At 41.6% G+C, this 22,188-nt stretch overlaps 1 protein-coding gene across 4 annotated transcripts in view; it reads right to left on the minus strand.

Annotated features, from left to right (window-relative positions):
• Positions 1-22,188, minus strand: part of Sgk3 (serum/glucocorticoid regulated kinase family member 3) — a 111,187-nt gene that overhangs the window by 6,392 nt on the left and 82,607 nt on the right. For all 4 annotated transcript variants that reach the window (XM_050142032.1, XM_050142033.1, XM_050142034.1 and 1 more), the window contains 10 exons: positions 18,542-18,591; positions 17,673-17,730; positions 13,459-13,542; positions 13,229-13,360; positions 11,129-11,241; positions 10,999-11,035; positions 9,283-9,369; positions 7,668-7,763; positions 5,081-5,236; positions 1,154-1,243 (listed from right to left, as the gene is read on the minus strand). In XM_050142032.1, the coding sequence (XP_049997989.1) occupies positions 1,154-1,243; positions 5,081-5,236; positions 7,668-7,763; positions 9,283-9,369; positions 10,999-11,035; positions 11,129-11,241; positions 13,229-13,360; positions 13,459-13,542; positions 17,673-17,730; positions 18,542-18,591 (903 nt within the window). The remainder of the gene's footprint in view (positions 1-1,153; positions 1,244-5,080; positions 5,237-7,667; positions 7,764-9,282; positions 9,370-10,998; positions 11,036-11,128; positions 11,242-13,228; positions 13,361-13,458; positions 13,543-17,672; positions 17,731-18,541; positions 18,592-22,188) is intronic.

The raw sequence follows: 22,188 nt of genomic DNA on the forward strand, positions 1-22,188 counted from the left end.
ACTGTCTGTCCGTTTACTCACTTATAAACAGATACACTAATAAGAACATTGACAGTAATAAGTTCACAACTCATCTGAGGAGCAGGTTATATACGATGACCAAATACAAAATATGTATCTCTACAAAGAAAACTACCAGAGGTTACTAACATCATTACTGACAATTTTTTTTTTTTTACTATATATTAGTTGCTAAAATTGGACATGCTGTTAATTCTATCAAACACATCTCAGATCGGCTTTTTGTTTAAAAATGTATCTTTAGGTGAACTACTTTCACTAATTTAGCTAACATGAACATGACATTTTAATAACACTTATTATTTTCTAAAAAATACATGACAATTTATATTCTCATTAAAAGATTTTGCTCAGGGCTAAGGATACAGCTGAACTGATAAAAGTATTTGGCAAGCAAGCATGAGGACCCGAGTTCAAATCTCCAGGACCCATGTCCCAGGCAGTGCAGTGTTACACATGTGTGATTCCAGCACCAGGGAGGAGGGAGGCAGAGAGGGTGGATCCTTGCAGCTAACTGGCAAGCCAGCCCAGCTGAAATGAGTGCTCTCGGGTTCAGTGAGAGAACCTGCCTCAAAAGCTACGGTGTGCAAGAATGTGGAGGATGCTTCGACCTCGGTGTGTACACACACACACACACACACACACACTGGAGACTGGAGGATGCTTCGACCTCGGTGTGTACACACACACACACACACACTGGAGACTGGAGGATGCTTCGACCTCGGTGTACACACACACACACATGATTCACATGCATGTACACATAGACCACACACATATTTGTCCCTAGAAAAACATTATTATCATTACAGAAATAATAATGGCTCCTTAGTGTTCACCTCTTTATTAAGATCACCCTTTTGATGTTTGCAAGCATTTCATGATTACTCTGTAGGAAGAAACTTCATCTAACCGGGATCTTTCTGGTCACCATCACGTTCTTGTCATTTTCTTTTTTTTTCCCCCTTGGTGGAACACTAGCAAGTCCTCTACCCCTGAGCTAGGAACCTCTCAGTGACAGATTGCAAAAATACTTAGGGAACGACCCCTTTGACTCCGATCAGCTTTGGAGGTCCATCTCCAAAATCACAGTTGTAATTTTCACTATTTTAGAAAACTATGGACTTACCACATTAGGGTTAAATGGCGGTGGGATCTTTTTCTGTACAAGGTCAGTCCAGCTGAGTGATTCAAAAAAAGGATGATTCTGGATTTCAAGCTAGAAAAGTAAAACAGTAGTTTTAGTAATGACAAAAACGTAAGTACTCAACGAAGAATGTTACAAGGTTTGACTACTTCCATTTCACCACTCAGTTTGTTAGTGGGAATTTATGCCACTCCTGGTCACACCCTGGAAAGACTGACTTAGAAAGGCAATGCGCCTGTCACAAGCGGTTTCCCCACAGGTGAACCAAGGCCAACAATCCTGTCCTACAGAACTCATGGGTTTCTAAAAGACGAACATAAAAACACGGGAATGAAAGTGTTGTAGAAAGAATAAACCAGTACGCAGGTATAGGTAACTAATACCTGAAAACACATAAAGTCAACAGAGCCTTCTGCAGTGGGCAGACGTGAAAGCCAAGGCCAGGGCTCGTCCATCCCTACACAAGCCAGCACAGTCCTTGTTCTAGCTTTTTCCTGTCAGGGCTCTACAGAAGTTACAAAGTAGGAATCTACCAACACAGTTTGGTGGGTTAAAAAAAAAAAAAAAAAAGATTAAAGTAATGAATGTCTGAAGTAGGCAAGTGCTTTTTTTTTTTAAATTTAATTTTATGTTTTAGTTTATTTAGTGTGTATGTGCATGTGTGTGCATGTTCCCACCGAGGCCAGAAGATGTCTTGGATTTTTTGAAGCTGGTGTTACAGGTTTTTCTGAGCTGCTCAGTGTATATATGCTGGCAATCAAATTCTGTTCCTCCAGTGGAGGAGCCGGCACTCAGCCTCTGAGCTATTTCTCTGGTCCTGGGAAGCTCTTTTTGCCATATCTGCTGCTACTCACAGTGCACAAAGCAAGCTTTTGTTTCTTAACAAACCTCATTACTGAGAAAATGAACCTCACTACTGAGGTCCGGAAGATACATAAGAATTAATCAGACAATAAATAAATAAGAGAGAATATTCCAGATGAACATGAAAACCCTAAAGGTCAAGCAAGTGAGAGTCCTGCAGCACAGAGAAGGAATATTCTTATTCATGTTCATATGGAAAGGAGCATAGAGTATCGGTAAGATTTCAATTAAAAATGAGATTAATATGAAAATTTTAGTTTTAGAGGGTTTTGTGTATATGATGCATATATGTGTGCTATGTAAGCCGGGGAAATGCCTGGTGTTTTCTATCGCTCTCTGCCTTTTGCTTAAGTGCAGACAGGCTAAGGTCACAGTACAGCTCCCCTAACCCAGACCAGCAGTTATAGCCCCGTAAAGGGGAAGCAAGATCATCTGCCCTACGAGGTGGGTGGGGTCAACACAAACATTCCAAAAAGCTTAAAGAAATAGAAACATTTACTTTCTTTTTGGTGTGTTTTATTTTGTGGTGCTGTGATCAAAGGCAGGACCCCATTACGTGCTAAGAACGTTACTCCACTGAGGTTCACCTTTAGCTTACGTTATTCTAACAGAGAGTAAACTACGAAGATGCCCAGCTTTCTGCGGGAACTGTATTTGGCCAATGTAACTACCGACACAACGCTCCTTGGTCAACAAGAGGGTCTGGCTGTTCGTCTGTGTTCTTAGCAAAAAAGGAGAAGATCAACTACGCAGCATGAAGTGTTTAGTCTGTGCAGTTGTCAGGATCACTAGAGAGTGGTCTTCAGTGGCGGAAAAGAGCTGAGTTAACAACAGTAAAAGACAAAAGCCACAGGGATGTTTCCACATTCCTTCTCAGAGAGGAGGTTGGGGACAGTAAGCAGGGAGTGGGGAGTACCAGCTGAATGAAGAGACAGGAAACATGGCCAGCAGTGGTGAGTGCAGTGGAGGCTTGTGACCACCAAACTACACGCTGGCACTGCTGGAACCCCAACCTGTGACCGCCACACTGCACGCTGGTACTGCTGGAACCCCAACCTGTGACGGCCACACTGCACGCTGGCACTGTTAGAACCCCAACCTGTGACGGCCACACTGCACGCTGGCACTGTTAGAACCCCAACCTGTGACCGCCACACTGCACGCTGGCACTGTTAGAACCCCAACCTGTGACCGCCACACTGCACTCTGGCACTGTTAGAACCCCAACCTGTGACCGTCACACTGCACACCTGCACTGCTGGAACCCCAACCTGTGACCGCCACACTGCACTCTGGCACTGTTAGAACCCCAACCTGTGACCGTCACACTGCACACCTGCACTGCTCGAACCCCAACCTGTGACGGCCACACTGCACGCTGGCACTGCTCGAACCCCAACCTGAAACTTTTTCTTCACACTATTCAGAAGCCCAGGATGCAACAGCCGGACTCATCTAGTGTTGCCATCTCTGACAATGAACTCAATGAAGGGATGGAGCAGTTATGAACATGAACAAGACTGAGGGAGACAATGACAGAGCCAGCCACTGAATGGCCAGCAGGAGATTGGGGGGGGGGCGAGGGTAGCAGCAGAAGTGTCTACTGTCCACACAGTTCAAGTTGAAGGCTGAAAACAGCCTCCACAAATTTCTGGAAAAGGAGTTGACAAGTTCATGTTTCTTACCAGTTTGTGACATGTTAACATAATATTGATAACATGAGCAAATTGAGTTCCCTGATCTCACTGGGCAGATTTCATAATTATCTCATGGGGGCGTCAGCAAATTCTAAAAAAAAAAAAAAAAAGAAAGAAAAGAAATTTAAAGTTATTTTAAAGAAAAGGCATGCCTTATACAGAAATGTGGTACTTAAAAAAAAATCATTTTAGCTGGACAGTGTTGGTGCGGTACTTTAATCCCAGCACTCGGGAGGCAGACGCAGGCGGATCTCTGTGGGTTCGAGGCCAGCCTGGTCTGCAAGAGCTAGTTCCAGGACAGGCTCCAAAGCTACAGAGAAACCCTGTCTTGAAAAACAAAACACAAAACAAAACAAAATCCTTTTAAATCTGGGTGTGAATGCATTTAATGCCAGTACTGGGGAGGTAGAAGCAAGTGGAGCTTAGTGAGTTCAAGTCCAGCCAAGGTCATACACATATAGTGAGACCCTGTCTCAAAAGCAATTCTTAAAAACTTACTATTATTTTATTATTTTGTACGTATGGCCTGCATGTATGTCTATGCACTGCATGCCTGCAGTGCTCTTGGAAGCCAGAGCTGGGGTTACAGATGGTTATGACCTATCACGTGGGTGCTGGGGATCAAACCAAGGTCTTCTGGAAAAGCAAACAGCTCTCTTAATGACTGAGTTATTGCTCCAGACCCTTAAAATGTTCTTAGTAAAGAGAATGCTTTCTGAGCTAGAGAGATGGCTCAGACATTAAAGGCTAGGCTCACAACTAAAACACACAAAGAAAATGCTTTAAACATTTACATAGCCTTAAACCCCACAAAAGCTTATGAGTTGGGTAATTTGCATTGTAAGTTCAGGGAAATGTTTGTATTATGTAGCAACAAAATTTTAAATTTCTCATGTTGGGTGTGGTGACATATTCCTATAATCCCAGCACTTGGGAGGCTGAGGCAGGTGGATTGCTGCAAGTTTGAGGTTAGCCTGCACAATACAGACTTTGTCTTAAAACAAAACAAACAGTAACAACAAGATACAAAAAAATAAAACTTCTGGGCATGGCATATATTTCCAATCCTAGCACTCTGGAGCCTGAGGCAGGGGCATTAGATTCTGAGCTAAGTAGCAAAACTTTCTTCTATAAAAAAAAAAAAAAGCATACTAAAAGACACTTCATAAAAGGAAGATGGAGAAGAAACTGTCACAAATGAAAACCAAGAAACCAAAACTGGGGGCAAGAATGCCCTTCCTCTTCAACTCTGTAATAACAACTATTTCATTAACTCCAAATAAAATAAGGATTTATCTCCAAATTTTAAATAAGTTTAACGATCGGTACTCAGAAATAGGACACATACGAAGTCTTCTTTGGCACCAAGTCGATTCTGCCTGTTTTTTTCTAGGAGTTCTTCCAGAATGGACCACGCTGTGAGGCTCACTCCTGGCCTCAAACTCAGAGGCTTATGAAGAATATTATCATACATTTCAGCAACGTCTCGGCAGTAAAAAGGAGGCTGTGGAAACCCAAAGCAACAGAGGTTAGTGACTTATGTGCACATGGTTGAAAATATGCTGGACTGCTCACTGAGGTGGCCTACTTCTTTAATCCAGCGCCTGGAAGTTAGAGGCAGGTGGACCTCTGTGGATTCCAGCAAGGTTACAGGTGAATTCCAGGCCAGCCAGGACCAAGGTGTTGTACTTGGCTTTGGTCTTTAGAGAGCAGTTGGGTTTGACCAATGCAGAAACTCATGGCCCTCCTGGTTCAATGCAGACATCGGTAGATAGTCTGTGGCAGAGATTCTAAAGCTTGGTGCACTGTCTAGCTTAATGCTTGCAGAATGAAATAGGGTCAGGCTTTCCAGTAGCTGTGTGTGGACTGTTTTAAATCCCATACTTGTAACACTATGTTTCACAGAAAACAATGACTGGCTATATCAGAACGCAGTGGTTTGAATAAGAATCACTCTGCAGGTTCATACATTTGCTTAGTCATCACAGAGTGGAGCTATCTGTGAAGGATTAGAAGGATCAGGAGGTGTGGCTTTGTTGGAGGAAGCAAGTCACTAGGGGTGGGCTTTGAGGTTTCAAAGGCCCATGCCAGATCCAGCATCTCCTGGCCAGTGGACTAGGATGCAGCTCTCAGCTACTGCTCCAGTGCCATTTTCCTCACCATGACAACAACAGACTAAGCCTCAGAAACCGTCAGCAAGTCCCAGTTAGAAGAGTTGCCTTGGTCATGGTATCTCCACAGCAACGGAACAGTGACTAAGACACAGAGGTGCGATGACAGAGCCACTGGAAACAGGCATTCCAGACAGATCAAATGTCAAATGATTTAAGATTTGAGAATAAAGTCACCAAAGAAATAGATAGAGACCTGAAGATGCTGTTCCTTCGTAAGTACGTGTGATGATTCCAGTATTGGGAGAACGCTTACAGCTAATTATCTAGCTAAAAGTTTTGAAATAAAAATAATATTTAAAGTTAAGGGAGTTTTACAGCCTTGTCAGTTTTCTTTTTTTTTTTTTTGTAAGAAAGAAAAAATTTTACCTTTTAAAGTATAACCTTATTTTATACTTCTAAGTCCTTCAAAGAAATACAAAGGATTCTGACATATCTAGATGACAATTAGTGCCTAAATAAAGTTAAGGTATTAAGTGGTTATCTGAAATCCATTGTCACCAGCATCACTTAAAAAGTAGCTTTTAACAAGGCATCCACAGTCAAGGGAAGGACAGCTGCCTGTGTCTGTTCTTCTTTGGAATCTAGAATATGCTCAACTTCACTGAGCTCCATGTTTGTAGGAGTGAGTCTCTCTCTCCTCTCTCTCTTCTCCCTTCCTTAACTGATGATGGTGCACTTAGCACCGGCACTGACTGCTACCTCAGAGGTCACTGCATGGGGCTGCTGTATACTTAGAGGGCCGTAGAAAGTACCTAGAAAGCAACCCCATTAACTTCAAAGGGGCCAAAGAAAAACAAAACTTAGGGGCTAGGGAGATGGCTTAGTCACCAAAGTGCTTGATGTACAAACATAAGAACCTGAGTTCAGATCTTCAGTGCCTACATAAAATGCCAGGAATGCCTACATAAAATGCCTGTAACCCCAGCACTGTGAGCTGTCTCCCCCTACACACATACACAAGAAAAATGAGTATACTGTTAAAAATATGAAGATATATGAACTAAGAAGTCTGAACAGGTTGCTCTAGTTGGAGTGATCTCCAAGTGTAGTAATAAAACATCCATTTAAGGCTCTGGATAGTCTTAGGTGCTCTTACTGAAAACTGGAATTCTATTGCACAGCAAACATAATTTTATTTCAGTGAATTTTTTAAGCCATGTTTTCAGAGAAGGGAAATGGGTGGTATCCGGTGATATACAAGCTGAAAATGTATGCAGAAATTCAATCCCATAAAGACAGAATGGAAGGTCAAACTCCAAGGTACTACTATCTTTTAAAACAATAATAATATGCTATTATTGAAAACTTTATTCCCATCATTTTGAAATCAGGCAGATGATGCTTGGTGTAAACAAACAAAGAAAACAAGGAAATTCCACGTCAAGACTGCACGTCTATTTCCAAAACTGCCAGAGGAAGGAAAACAACTAAAGTAGCGCGGAAACGGTAGATAGGTGCTGGGCCTGGTGGCGCAGGCCTTTAATCCCAGCACTTGGGAGACAGAGGCAAGCAGATCTCTGTGAGTTCAAGGCCAGGCTCCTCTACAAAGTGAGTTCCAGGCCAGCCAGGGCTGTTACACAGAGAAACCAAGACTTGAAATCCCTCCCCCCAAAAGTAACAAAGTTTTTTCTTCATGTGCATATTCCTAATATGGTTTTGAACTCATCTGACAAGGCCAGTACTGCTTTGCTGGTGCCATCTCATCTAAGCACCTGAGATTATTGATTACTGTATTATCAATACTGCAGTGGATATACATACCAGCCCATACAGCATCTCGTAGAGAACAGCACCCAGGCACCACCAATCCACAGTGTTGTCATAGGGCTGTTTCCTGATCACCTCAGGAGCAAGGTACTACAGAAAAAGATGAGAGCAGAAGACAAAGTCAACAAATTCTGGGTGCTCATACTAAAAACATAGTATCTAGATTTTCAATGAGTTGTGCATTCTCGCTCTGTCACAGTGGCTTTTCTGGTGACGTCAACCAGAGCATTTCCAAATACAAGAACACAGCACTTTATCCAGAGATTAGGGCCATAGAGAAAAGAAGACCACAATGCCGAGTGTGTGTTGGAAGACGGTCTTCCCTTAGGCTTGTTATCTCAGAAGCAAGACAGGCATGGCAGTACATGCCTGCTATTCTAGATCTAAGAAGGAAGACGTGAGGATCGGGACTTGGAGGAGCCTGGGCTAAATAAGACCCTGTCTCAAAAAAAACAAAACAAAACAAACAACCCCCAAAACCCATCTAATTATTATTTAAAATGTTTCCACTTAAAGAGTTCATCTGCTCTTACAGTCTCAATACATTACTCAAGTTAGCCTTGAATTCTTGAGCTCATAGTGACCATTATTATTAGGAATTACAGTAATCAATTTACAAGCAAATTTAGAAAACTTAACTTATTTTAATTTGTAAAGAAATTCACAAACATTAGGTACACATATTAATGAAGATTATGACATTTCCATACATGTATACAGAAAAGATTTAAATCAAACTGTAAGAATTACTATTAAAAATAAAATACACATTCTTCCCTGGAAACGTGAGAATGAGATATACCCTGGTAAATACTCATTTGTGAGTTTCTTTCATATCTACTGATTTATTTTCTTGTTAAGGAAATGACTTTTTACAGAATATTCCAACCACCTATTAAAAATGAACTGAGACCAATTATAACATTTATAACTGCAGTTATAAAATGTTTTCCATATCTGCTAAGATCATTTAAAAACTATCTTTAGAGTTAATTAATTTTATGTGTGTATATTTTGTCCACATATATGTATGTACACCACATGCATGCAGTGCCCTTGGAAGCCAGAAGAGGGATGTAGGATCCTCTGGAACTTATGGATAGTTGTGAACCACACCATGAGTACTGGGTGTGAACCCCAAGCCTGCACAAGAGCAATAAGTGCTTGTAAGTGCTGAGCCGTGTCTCCAGCCCTGACACAGTTCATATGCAGCACAGCTGTGATAGGATTGTTACACTGTCCAACACTCCCTAAAGTGTCCAGCTCAATGAAGTCAGCATGTTCACAGTGCCCTGCATCTACCCCCACAATGAATTTTAGGACATTTTTACTGATTGAAATTCTTTCTAGAAAGATTAGAAATATAATTAAATGTTTAATGACTTTCAAGAAATATTTTTAATACTAAAAAATAAGCATGTTATGTCTGTCAGATCATTCAAAAGGGTCTTGTGGCATTTCAAATCATAACAGAAGATGCCCACTATTCGCTTCACATCTCCAGGAAGCTGGAGGCTCTAGGAAGCGTATTTCACCTCTTCTGCATATGTCGTGTGTGACTCACATTTAAAGCTTATAAATGACATCAACGATCAGACATAGTTCTTACCTCTGGTGTCCCACAAAAGGTGGTGGTGGTATCAGAAATAGCAATTCCTTCTTTGCAAAGCCCGAAATCTGTTAGGACAACATGTCCCTGGCAAACACAGGGCAGTGAGATAAAGCAATGCACAGACGTGAGTTAGCAAGTTTAAATATGGCAACTCTGTATTTTATGTGCACGCATGCGTGCCTGGGTGGGCCTATGTAACCACAGGAGGGCAGGTGCCTGAGACTACTAGAAGGCATCAGATCTTCTGTAACCAGAGATGCAGATGGTTGTGAGCCACTCGACGTGGGTACCAGGAACCACACCTGAGTCCTCTGTAAGACTATCAGGTGCTCTTTCCAATAAGCTATCCTTCTAGCTCCTTAACTTAAAAAAAAATCTATTAATTATGCATGTATGTGTGAAAGAGCACAAGGAAGAAAGAAAGAGAAGTGAGTGTGTATAAGAGAGAGAAAGAAGTACGTGTATGTGTCTGTGTGTGTGCACATGTGCACACACAAGAGAGAGAAGTGTGCATGTTTGTGTGTGCACATGTGCACGCACAAGTGAGAAAAAGAGAGAAGTGTGTGTATGTGTCTGTGTGTGTGCATGTGTACACGCACAAGTGAGAGAGAAAGGGAAAGAGAGGCGCGTGATGTGCAGGTCGGGGACAACTTTCGAGGGCGGGCTCTCTTTCCACCGCTGGTCCTAGACACTGAGCTCGGGTTGTGGCAAGTGTCCTTCACCCACTGTGTAACCCTGCTAGCCCATTCTTTTTAGTTCTGGAGCCAGAGTCTCATAGCCCAGGCTGCCTTAAGTTTATTATCTAGTGGAGGACATCGTGAACTACCTACTGACCCTTCTGCCTCCACCTCTCAAGGCTGGAATTACAGGCATGTGCAACTGTGCCCATCCTCTCCCCCGCCCCCCCAAGGTGAATCCAGGATTTCCGGCATGCTAAGCAATCACTCTATCCACCGAGTTATATCCCTGGACCTGAACTCGTAATGTTGAAACCTTTTTTTATTTTAAAATAACTACAAAAACAAACAAAATTGCAAAACCAGTAGAGTGTAACCTCATCCAGCATACACCAATGCTGACATTTTGTTTCAGGTCAAGCAAGAAACTACCATTTGTAGAAAACTGCTAATTAATTAAAAAAAAAAAAGCGGGGCGGTGGTGGTGCACGCCTTTAATCCCAGCACTCGGGAGGCAGAGGCAGGCGGATCTCTGTGAGTTCGAGGCCAGCCTGGTCTACAAGAGCTAGTTCCAGGACAGGAACCAAAAAAGCTACGGAGAAACCCTGTCTCGAAAAAATTCAAAAAAAAGGAAAGAAAGAAAGAAAAAAGAAAACTGCTAATTACAATACTGACCTTACTTGGTGTCATTATTTTGAATATGCACAATCCTGTGTGTGTGCATGCATGTGTGCGTGTCTGTGTGCATGTGTGTGGTGCTATGCAATGTGTGTGCGCTGCAGCAGCTCTCACCACAGTCAGGACACAGAACTACCCCATCACAAGGGGCCCTCCATGCCAGTCCTTTATCTTTGTGGGCTCTCTTCTTTCAACTGTGTCCCCTTAAAAACCGGAGCAGGTCTCCCCAAAGCCTAGTGTCACTACAGGAACATTACAGAAACTCAGTCATACAGTGGGGAACCTCTAAGACATTCTTCCTACTCTGCAGAACCACAACAACAAAAAACTACAAGATGTTTAAGAAGACAACACTCACCATTGAATCCAAAAGAATATTTTCCGGCTTCAAGTCTCTACATCAAAGTAAAAGAAAAGAAAAGTCTGAGCATTGTGTGAAATGAAGCATTTGAGAGGTATTCTCCATGTGACCGGAACACATGACTCACCTGTACACTATTTTGATGGAGTGCAGGTAACCCAAGGCACTGGCGATTTCAGCAGCGTAGAACCGCGCTCTGTGTTCAGGAAAAGACCGTTCTCTTTGTAAGTGAAAAAAGAGCTGCAAGAGCGAGGGGAGCCATCAGCAGCAGTCACGCGGCAGTACACGAAACACTGCTTCTGATGGTCTGAGCGAGGGGAGCCATCTGATTGCTGCCCTGTGCGATCTCTCATCTCCTGCCCCTCACCTCTCATGCAGCTACTGCACTGCCTGTCTTCAGAGCGCATCTCTGACAGTCCTTGCTGCCTCCTCAGACCTCGAGGACACAGTCTGCACCATTCCTGACAACCACTTCAGAAAAGATTACTAAGGAAAACCTACAACTTTGATGTGGCCATGTAATTAGCATTCTGGGCCTCCGGATGACTTAGCAAATCAAAAGCTCTATGCTGAGGTCTTCATATACGTGTACTATTTAATCTTCCCCATAGTCTTGAGGCAGGGAATCAATGAGGAAACGAGTTCAGAAAGGCTGATCTGCCCAGCATCCCATAACTTATTTTCTGATATTTCACTTGGTTCTAATGAAGAGAAACAAAGACTCCATATCTCACGTCAAGATTGCCAGGAATGAGTATCAGGAGGCAAAGATGGCAAGGATAGCAGGAGAGTTGGTCACAGGGGTACATGCCTATCGTCAGCAGCGGGGGCTGAGGAGGGAGGGCTGAGTTGGAGGCCTCCCGCCTAAGCTACCTAGAGAGGCCCAAACAAACAAACAAACAGAGCCAGGTCTGGCGGCACAAGCCTGTAAGCCCAGCACTCAGGAGGCTGAGGCAGAGAGACTGCCACAAGTTTAAGGCCTGCACGGCTCCACAGGGACAAGTCGGAAAGAACTATATACACAGCAGGGCCTTGTCTCAAAACAGCGAATACAAGACAATGCCCTAAAAGAAAAAAAACCAACAACAGCAAACACACGATGAAACCACAGTGTGCGTCTACTCTCTTCCCTGGTCTTTACTTCCAGCCTACCCACTGCCAGCCACACTTACCACCCACCAGTCTCTTCAATGATACTTCTCCCCCACCTCCAGTTATCCCAGCCCAGCTCCTCTTGGAGATGGCAAGCCTGCCTCCTTCTACCTGCACTGCTCAGGTGTCAACACCCACTGTGCAAAAAGGGCCCAAAGCAAAATCCTAAATCACCATGAAGCAAGCACAGATAAAGGAGGAACGTGGCCCCTCATCCGCTTAGACAGCTCCCGTCAACATTTCAGACACAGGGAGGCAGTAAAACAGACCAAGTTACCTTCTCTGAGCTTCACTTTCCTATTGACTGTGCCTCATTTTATATTTCTTTTTATGTTACCTTTATTCTATAGTTAACTGAAGCACAGTGACATGGAACGTCTTTTTTCTCCTTGCTGAGATGGAAGGATAAATGATTTCTTTGTAAAGATAGGAGGTTTTACAAGAGGACTCTGTGATTAAAATGATCCTTTTCTTTAAAAAAAAAATCATTTCTCGCTGGGCAGTGGTGGCAAATGCCTCTGATCCCAGTACTTGGGAGGCAGAGACCGGTGGGGATGTCTCTCAGTTCCAGGCCAATATGATCTACAAGTGAGTTCCAGGACAGCCAGGACTACACAGGGAAACCCTGTTTCGAACAACAATATCTTCTCTGAGAGAGATCTTGCCAGAATCTTTAACACACTGAAACAACACAACATGAAGCCGTTCCCACGCTGGCTTAACTATGTGGAGGTCACCTCACTGATTAACCGTTTGATCACTTTAGAAAGTAAGGTGCTGAGCTACCATTTACAGGCAACGGTTGAAGCAGCCCTTATCTAGATTACACATCGTGTATTATGCTAACATCGCAGTTTGCATTCCTGAGCTCCAGCTTTGAGGATGCACCCACACACGGTGCCTGTAGCCTCTGAGTCCTGCATGACATGTAGTCTGTCGAACGCTGTTTCCAGGCTACAAACAGCTGTGGATAAAGCGCTGTCAGCTCAAAGGTTACATAAGAACCTTTCAGATTTCATGCTATGTTTTTTTCTCTAGCCATCGTCTGTATGAGACAGCTAATTATAAAACTCACCTCCCCTCCATTAACAAAATCCAGAACAAAATAAAGCTTTTCGGTTGTTTGGAAAGAATAGTGCAATCCAACCAGAAACGGATGTTTTACATTCTTCAAGAGCACATTGCGTTCAGCCATAATATGTTTTTGCTGGAAAGAAAGCAAAATACCGATTTGTATTGTATACCAGAAAACAACAGCGGAGAAAGAAAACAGGCTCGGGAGAAACAAGAGCTACTTGATTTTACCTCTTTTCTGTTGAGAACTATTTTTTTCTGTAACACCTTGACAGCATAAAATTTCCCATCCAGTTTCCGTTTTGCAAGGAGAACCTGTTAGATTTGCAAACAGTTGAAGAGGTGAAGGCTTTATAGGTATTCCTGTTAACACACACTGATTCTTACAGTTTCCAAAAAGCAAATCTGCTGGAACCTATGTTTTGTTTTGAAGACTGAACGGTGCTGAATTTACTTCTGTAATTCTACTTTTTTTTAGACATTTTAATAAGACAAAAGGGTTTTGACTATTTGAAAAGCTAGAAATAATTTATTCATTACATAATAAATTGCTAATGAGTTTTTTTAACTAGTCAACCAAATATACGTCACTCAAGGACTTTCTGTTCATGTCAGCGTCAGCCTTGAGCCTTGAAGAGTTTGCTTAGAGAACACTGATGCGGGGCCTGATGACAACTTTGATTCCTGGGGTCCACAAGGTTAGAAAGAACAAACAACGACAATTTGCTTTCTGATACACACACCCTGATACGCACAAGTGAATACACAAAGAGAAAATAATGGAGCTATGAACTTCATGGCTACAGGGGAGAGGGAGCTGAATTTTTTTTTCAGTGAACAAAATGCACAGCTACTTTATGAAGGCTTCTCTTGCTGGCTCTGAATTCACAAGAAGTCAGAGGAAGCGGCAACATGGACCACTGTGTTTTGATAATGGTCTGGCTTGTGTGTATACATTAGAAAACAGGATATCGTATCAGAAAAGGGAGACATATTCAAGGTCATGCTACACATGACAGTGTTTTGGTCAATGACTGACATGCACACAATGGTATACATTGCATGGCCTAGATCTGCAATAGGCTGTAATATCTAAGTTTGTGTGAGCACACTTTGTGGCGTCTTCCAAATGATAAAAACGCTTAGGATGTATTTATTCAGATACGTTTCCATTAAGTGATACATGACCATAACTGTAAGGTATTTGAGACAACTATAAATCAAGCTGTAGAATTACTAAATGACATGTCCCAAGGCATTCTGAGATGTCTTAGCACATGAACTAGGAGTGACACTTCTAAGACTTCCATTGTCTTCTGACCCAAACGTACAATCTAAACATGAGAACACATCAGAGCAGCATGACGGAGGGGCTTCCTACAGCACACAAGATCCCGAGACCTCAACACTGTCAAGGTCATCAAAAGCAAAGGAAGTCTAGAAACTGACAGCCAAGAAGAAGCCAAGCAGACATGAAGCCTAAGTGTCAAGTGGTAGCTGGGTGGACAAGAGAAGGTAAAAGCTACAAACTGAATAAACAATGCACGTGTGTTAATACTAGCACCAACAGTGCTCTGTTGTGACAAATGAACCGTATTACACGAGGTGCGTGAGAAGCGTGCTACCAAAAGTTCTCTCCAAAATAAGTAGACTGATTTTTAAAATGTTTGGAATTCATAAAGATGGAGTCAAAACACCTTGAAATGAAATGTCCTCTGCCCAACTGCTATTCCTCATTTTTTACATTCTCTACAGCACTGGGCAGAGAAACATTCTTCCTTTCTCTATTTTTTACCCCTTTTCTGGTAACTCCCACCTGCCTGGCCCTTCTTTCTCAGATACATTGGCTCATCTCAAATGCATTCTTAGAGCATACATCAAAGACTCCAGCACGTAGAAGACTCTGATCTCCCCACAACGTTTTCTTCCTTTAGTATACTGTCAAATTTGACGACAGGTGGAAAGTGAACAGACACCACACCCCAGAAGAGCTGACAGACCCACTAGAGCACCACATCCAAGTTCAGCTGACTCTCACACTCTGTTTCAAACAGGCTAGGGCCCTGCATTCATGCTTGCCTTGCTTCCTTTTTGTGTGTTAGGCTTTTATTTACTGAAATGTGTATGTTTATATTGCTTTACAGAATCTGAAGTTATTATCAAACACAGCTTATATATATTAATACACAAATCTTGGTAAGATTTTATAAAGTGATCAGACGTACATACACTACGTAGGTCAAATAAAACAAGTTGAATCTCCGGAAGCCCCTCTTGCCCCATCACAGTCATGACTCCACCCAGCTCCTCAAAGTTAGAACACACTGTCCTAACTTGCAATAACTAGTAAGTTCCACTTTTAAAAATTATGCAATTAAAATTATACAGATAAAATGTTTTTTTCATTTCTCTCACTCTATATAATATTTATACTATATTACATGGTCTTGATTTCATGCTCTATGCTATCACACAGAGCATTCTATTATAATGCATATACTCTTGATAAACTACTTATAAATAATGATGTCTAGAGCATGCATGTATATGCCTTTCTTGGTGCGTATGTGTTCCTGTTCAGTGCATCGCAGGTCCTAAATACACTCAGCATCAATGACTAACAAGTTCTCAACAGTTCAAAAAGAACCACCAAAGAACAAATTTAAATAAATCAGGTGTACAATTGTATTTAGGACATTATAAAATGTCCAAAAGATTTTCAATGTCTATTTATTGAAAAGGTTATACCATGTCCATAGATATAACACCATCATAAAGACATTAATTCTCCCCCCAAATTCATCTCGGATTTAATGTAATCCAAATTAAATTCCATGTATGTTTTGGAGTAGTAGACATGATGTTAAAATGTATGCAGACATGGGAAAGGCAAAGAATATCGTCCTGAAGAAGGAATGGCCTTTTGCTGGCCATCAGGCTACAGTGTCACAGTGTCAGGACAGCACAGGGCGGGTGCCAGGACAGACAAGCAGACCGGGGAACAGAAAACAGAACTACAAATCACAGTGTCTAAAACCAGACTCATTCATATCGGAATGCAAGGCGGATGCTGGAGGAGGTCTTGCAGATCACTGTGTTGTTGGGTCCAGGGTTTCATTAAATTGTAATATCGGCTATATACCCACATGGGAAAAGATTAATAGTTATCTGACATTTCATTTTGTACACAAGAACCAATTCTGTGGATTCTAGGCATTAGCAGAGTTCTAAAACAACAACAAAAATCCCAGTATTTTTATTTCGCTGTTTCAGAGATGACATCATGCTATGTTGTCCAGGCTGGCTTTGAACTCACAACCCTCCCACCTCAGCTTCCCTAATAATTAGTTGGGATTATAAGCATGCACCAGCATATCCAGCTAATGGTTTGTTGTTTTTAGGGGGAGAGAGTGTGTGTGTGTGTGTGTGTGTGTGTGAGAGAGAGAGAGAGAGAGAGAGAGAGAGAGAGAGAGAGAGAGAGAGAGAGAGAGAGAGAGAGAGAAAGAGAGGGAGGGGCGGGGGTTGATTTGTACAGGTTGACTGGCGCTAACTCCTTGATGTTTGTCAACATTTGTGTTTTTAATGGCAGATCATCTATAATATTCTGATAAACTATAATTACTGAGAATTTTCACCCACTTCTCACTCTAGGCTTCTTACATGGGCACAGCCCAGAATATAACACGTGACCACTACGCATTAGATGAGCAAACAAACACAAACAGTGCGGTCGGTTTCTACTCTCAAAGAAACTCAGAAAACCGGACGATCCTAACAGCTACACCGATAAGAAAATATAATTAAACAACTACATCTTCGTGTTTACTACAGATTTTTAAATTGCAAAAAGAGAATATATTTGGTGATTCAGATAAATTCACCTATGACCCTTTTCCTGGCAACGTGGCCCTTCTCAGCATGGCTGGACACTGTCCAGTTCTGGGATGGGTCTGATGCGCTCAGCCTAAGCAGGGTCTCACACAGGGTTTCCTGTATGATTCAAGGGGATGCTCACATTGTCCTTCTAGCCTCCGTTAACAAAGGATGTTTTCAGAAAGGTTCTTGACAATGCAGCCGCTTGCGGTCCTGTCAATGCGCCCTCTTCATTTCAATACCGCCCCATTGTCATTTACACTGACGTGAGCGTATTTATTCATAGACTACTCACCCCAAAAGGCTGTCAGCCACACTAAGTCAGTTTTCTCAACAGAACCCTGACACACACTAAGTTCTCAATAATATATACTGGACAAACACACTTCATCTTAGAACTTCAGCTCACACCTTGTCTCCTTAAGAATGCTGTCAAGGCTTGGCAGAGAAGGGATATTAATATTAACTCCATATCTTGCAAACAAAAAAAACCCCATGACTCAACGTGCAAATCAGAAACTCATTAAAGTGCTTAATCACAGAATGGGAACATGAAGAAACAAAACCCTTACCTTGCCAAAGCTGCCCTTTCCAATAACTTTTAAAAAATCAAAGTCACTTGGTTTAGCACTGAAAGAAATTAACAATGGAAAAACATGAGTCTTCTAGAAATTAAGATATAAACATTTAAACATTTCCTGTATCTCATTAAGTTAACAGATTAACTTGGGGGACAAAATCCATGGGCAAGATTTCTTGAGCTTTTATATGAGTACATCATCTTTGTTAAGAGCAATAGGAGCTCCTTCCCGACTAAACTAGATAAGACCCTTTGAACACCTAAGAGGTACTTCAATATTATTCTAAGAGAAAGAAGGAGGCAAACCTTTACATGCATTATAATACATAGATACAGCTATCTCTCCCAAAGGAGCTTCTTTCTAAGACAGTTGTATTCCTCACAAACCTAACCACTGCTACTGGTGAGGAAACTTAACTACGTCAGTTCGAGTAGTATTAGGTACTGGGTAATTTTGAAAAACAAGGTACTAGTTGCCAGCACCTAGTAAAGAGGCCAAGAAAGCTTTCTGGTAGAGAGAAGTCTCCAGTGTTTCCCATGTAAGTCCCTGGTTCTCCGTGCCACCAAGCCCAACAACCTGGATTCTACCCCAGAGCCCACACGGTAGAAGGAGAAGATTAATCAGCTCCCACAAGCAGTCTTCTGATTTCCATACACGTTCCACGACTGTGTGCACGCACACAAGCAAACACGCACAGTAAACAGCCTTTAGTGGGCTCCCCAGAGCTCTGAAACAAACAGCAGCATTATATTCACTGTCACACGAACACACTCCACAGGCTCCATTAAAATGCTCTAACTTCACACAAATGCACCTCCTCAAAACAGCACTTCTTACAAGTTGAAATAAGTTAAACCTACTGAGGATTTCCAGTTGGTCCCAGGTTGATGTTCTGTGAGGTAGAGTGTGGCTATTTAGAGAAGGAAAAACAGCGTTCTCATTAGTGTCGAACATTATCAGTCAATGGAAGCTTTGACATAAAAGCACATAACTGTACAACAGACAATACATGTTAAAGGAATCTAAAGTTCTTGAAATATACTCAATGTAAGTAGCTGTTTTATCATGGTGACTTTCAAGAGCAGTTGCAAGGGAAAAAATAATCCAGAAACAACACTCATCTGGGTAGAAAACGGAGGAAGTCACCACAGCTGCTTAGGGAGACAAGCACTGAACTCACTTTCGTGTGAGGAATCACACCCACATTTAAATACCGGTGACGGTGGCTAACTGTCTGCAGATTTACTGAACTCACTTTCGTGCGAGGAATCACACCCACATTTAAATACCGGTGACGGTGGCTATGTCTGCAGATTTATTAAAGAAGCATTTACAGCCAGAATGATGGTAGGGATGGCTGTGAATAGTAGATAGTCTCAGTACGGTGTGGAGGCAGGAGACTCCTTTGTTTTTAAACACCTTATTTTTTTAAAGACAGTCTATCTCTGAGCCTGGGGCTCGGCATTTCTGTCAGAATAGCTGGCCCAGGATGGGGCTCCACCCAGGTGCAGGAGCTACACCGCCATAACTCAGTTCTCCTCTGGACACCAGGGATCCAAACTCAGGTTCACCCACTGGCAGGCTGATTTCTCTCTCAGCCCCTGATAAAATTATCTCTAAAGTAAACACAACAGGACTTTATCGGATTCCCAGGCACAGCAATTCCAAAATTTTAGACCTAGTAAATTAAAGACCAGAATCAACTCAGCAGAGGATCCTTATTCGCCTACTACACCATAAAGCAATTTAACTTCAAAAGATCCTAGTTCAGCAAGAGCTTGAAACTCAACTCAAAATTCCACAAGCTGGATTTAGTGATCCTGTCATGGGGGATCTGTTTTCTCTGGAGGTACAGAGATCAGGGCAGGTCCTCTGGGAGTGCATTCTCCATCTGTGTTTCAAGCCCATCCCACAGAGGACACTGTCACAAAAGCCAGTGCAAGTGAAGCCTGCTTCCCATACATCCACGTGCAGGTTCTTTATACATTCAGGAAGTCAAATGACTTGTATATGTGTTTAGTACACAGACCTTTACAAGAATATTCCATGTAAGCTTATCATATTTTTATTGAAATCAAGTTCAGATTTATAATCTCCAGGAAACATAATACTTTATAAAAATAGATGGCAAACACTCTCACCCTTCAAACATTCTGAAGCAGGTTTGTTATTTAAAAACACTAAAGCTAACTTTAAAGTTACAACCCTAATTCATTTGCTATCTAATATGTCGATATGAAAAACTATGCAATAAATTTTCAATTCCTAGAGGCGGAAATACACGAATCACAATAGTGTAACTCCAGGCTGATCAACCTGTAAATATGCTGGCTCCTGAAATGAGGTTTGCTGTGGTTTAATTTAACATGAGATTAAACGCAGGATTAACTAATACAGTGTTTTACAGATTAAATAGTGTTTTACAGAATCCTAAAATATAACTATAAAATAAATTCACATACTGATTATTTTAGCCTATGTTCTTTTCACTGACATTCTTACTTTAGAAGGATTTTTCTTACATAGATGCAAAAAGACAGTGTGGGTTAAACAACATGGACAATTTATCCCCAATTTATATTAATACACAGCTAATATTTACTACTTGGTAATGATTTTCCCAGAGGAGCATGTCCCTGAAATGGTCAAATGTAAATTAGACAGTGTTTCACTGTACCTATCATGCTAAGAGATGATATCCATCACTGCACTGATGGTAAGGTGAGATTTACTGACAACTAATTGAGAATCTGTTAATTGATTTCCCTTGACTTATATTTTTTTGCCTTAAATGAAGGGGGTGAGGGGCACTAGAGAGATGGCTCAATGGTCAAAGCACTGTTCCTAAGAATAAAATTAAGGGTTTTAATTCTAGATACCTACGCGAACTCCTCTAGCTATGAACTTCATTTGGTGATTTAAAAGTTCTTAGTAATCAGGCTGGTGAGGTAGCTAAGCAGAGCAGGTGAAGGCACTGCCACCAAGCCTGAGGAACTGAGTTTGTGGTGTAGGAGGTTCTTCTGTTCATGTGTTGCTTTCATTGGTTAATGAATAAAGAAACTGCTTTGGGCCCGATAAGGCAGAACTTAGGTAGGAGGAGAAGAGAGAACTGAATGCTGGGAAGAAGGGCAGAGAGAAATGCCATGGATCTTCTGTCTGAGACGGACGCCGGTTAGAATCTCCAGTAAGCCACAGTCACATGGGGATACACAGATTAATAGAAATGGGTTAAATTATATGTAAGAATTAGCCAATAAGAAGTCAGAGCTAATGGGCCAGGCAGTGTTTTAATTAATACAGTTTCTGTGTGGTTATTTCGGGTATAAGCTAGCTGGGCGGCTGGGACAAAGGGCCTGCTCTCCTTGTAACAAGTTTAATTCCCTGGGGACCCATCTGGTGGAAGGAGAAAACCAACTCCCACAGGTTGTCCTCTGACCTCTAAACCCATGCCCACACATGCATGCCCATGAATACACACTCAAATAAATAAATGCAATTAAAAAGTTCTTGACACACACATTCTTCAGTAATCTAAATCAACACATTTTCATATAAGTAGCAGACTAAGTCTGGAAAGTCATGTTTCCATGAACTTTACTCCTTAAGGAACTATTTGAATATCTTGTCTTTAATTAAGAGCACAAGCCTAGAATTGGAAAACACGGAAAGTAGGAGCAGGTGATTTTTACCCATACCCTTGCCAACAGATTATGCTAATATTTATACATTTCATTTCACCTTTGTGTATCTTTTATAAAGATTCTATATTTCAATGTGAATATGCATAAACATTTATATATTGATTTCATATACTAGTATGCCAAATTTACTTTAAAAATACGTATTAGAACAAGCATGATCATGCTGAAAAAAAGCATGGATTTTTCTCTGACAGATTAGCCCATCTATATCAATTCCTAAGTGAGTAGTTTTTATATTTGACGTACACTGCTTAACTGCTTTCCAAGATCATGGAGTGTTTGTACGTCTACTTACATTACATACAGATTTATACTTTGTAATTTTCTTTCTTCACAGCACCCAAACGTGAATATTAAAAATAGTTTCCCAAAGAAGTTTGTTCTATTTAATTTCAATATTAAGAACAACCTGAATTATGCTTTTTACTATAAAAATATAATTTGTTATGTATCTTGTAAGAGATAGTGATGGGGGCTGGGAAGAGGGCTCAGTAGTTAAAGAAAGCAAGAGGACTGGAGTCTGGAGCCCCAGAACCCACATACATACCAGGTGGGCATGGTGGCTCGCCTGTAATTCTAGCCTCAAAGGTGGAGACGGAATCCCCAGAGCAAGCTGCCAGTAAGACTAGCCATGTTGGTGAGATCTGACTGCAGACCCTGCTTCACTGAGTAAAATGCTAAAAGTACCACAGAAGATTCCTAATATCAACCTTGGCCTACACACACACGTGCACCTCTATACACACGTCCACACACATGAATCATACAATACTACACGCAGACAACGGAAAGATAAAAGAGGGGAA

Source organism: Alexandromys fortis, unplaced genomic scaffold, assembly GCF_014885135.2.
Source record: "Alexandromys fortis isolate MF-2015 unplaced genomic scaffold, M_Fortis_MF-2015_v1.1 scaffold_41, whole genome shotgun sequence".
Classification (NCBI taxonomy): domain Eukaryota; kingdom Metazoa; phylum Chordata; class Mammalia; order Rodentia; family Cricetidae; genus Alexandromys; species Alexandromys fortis.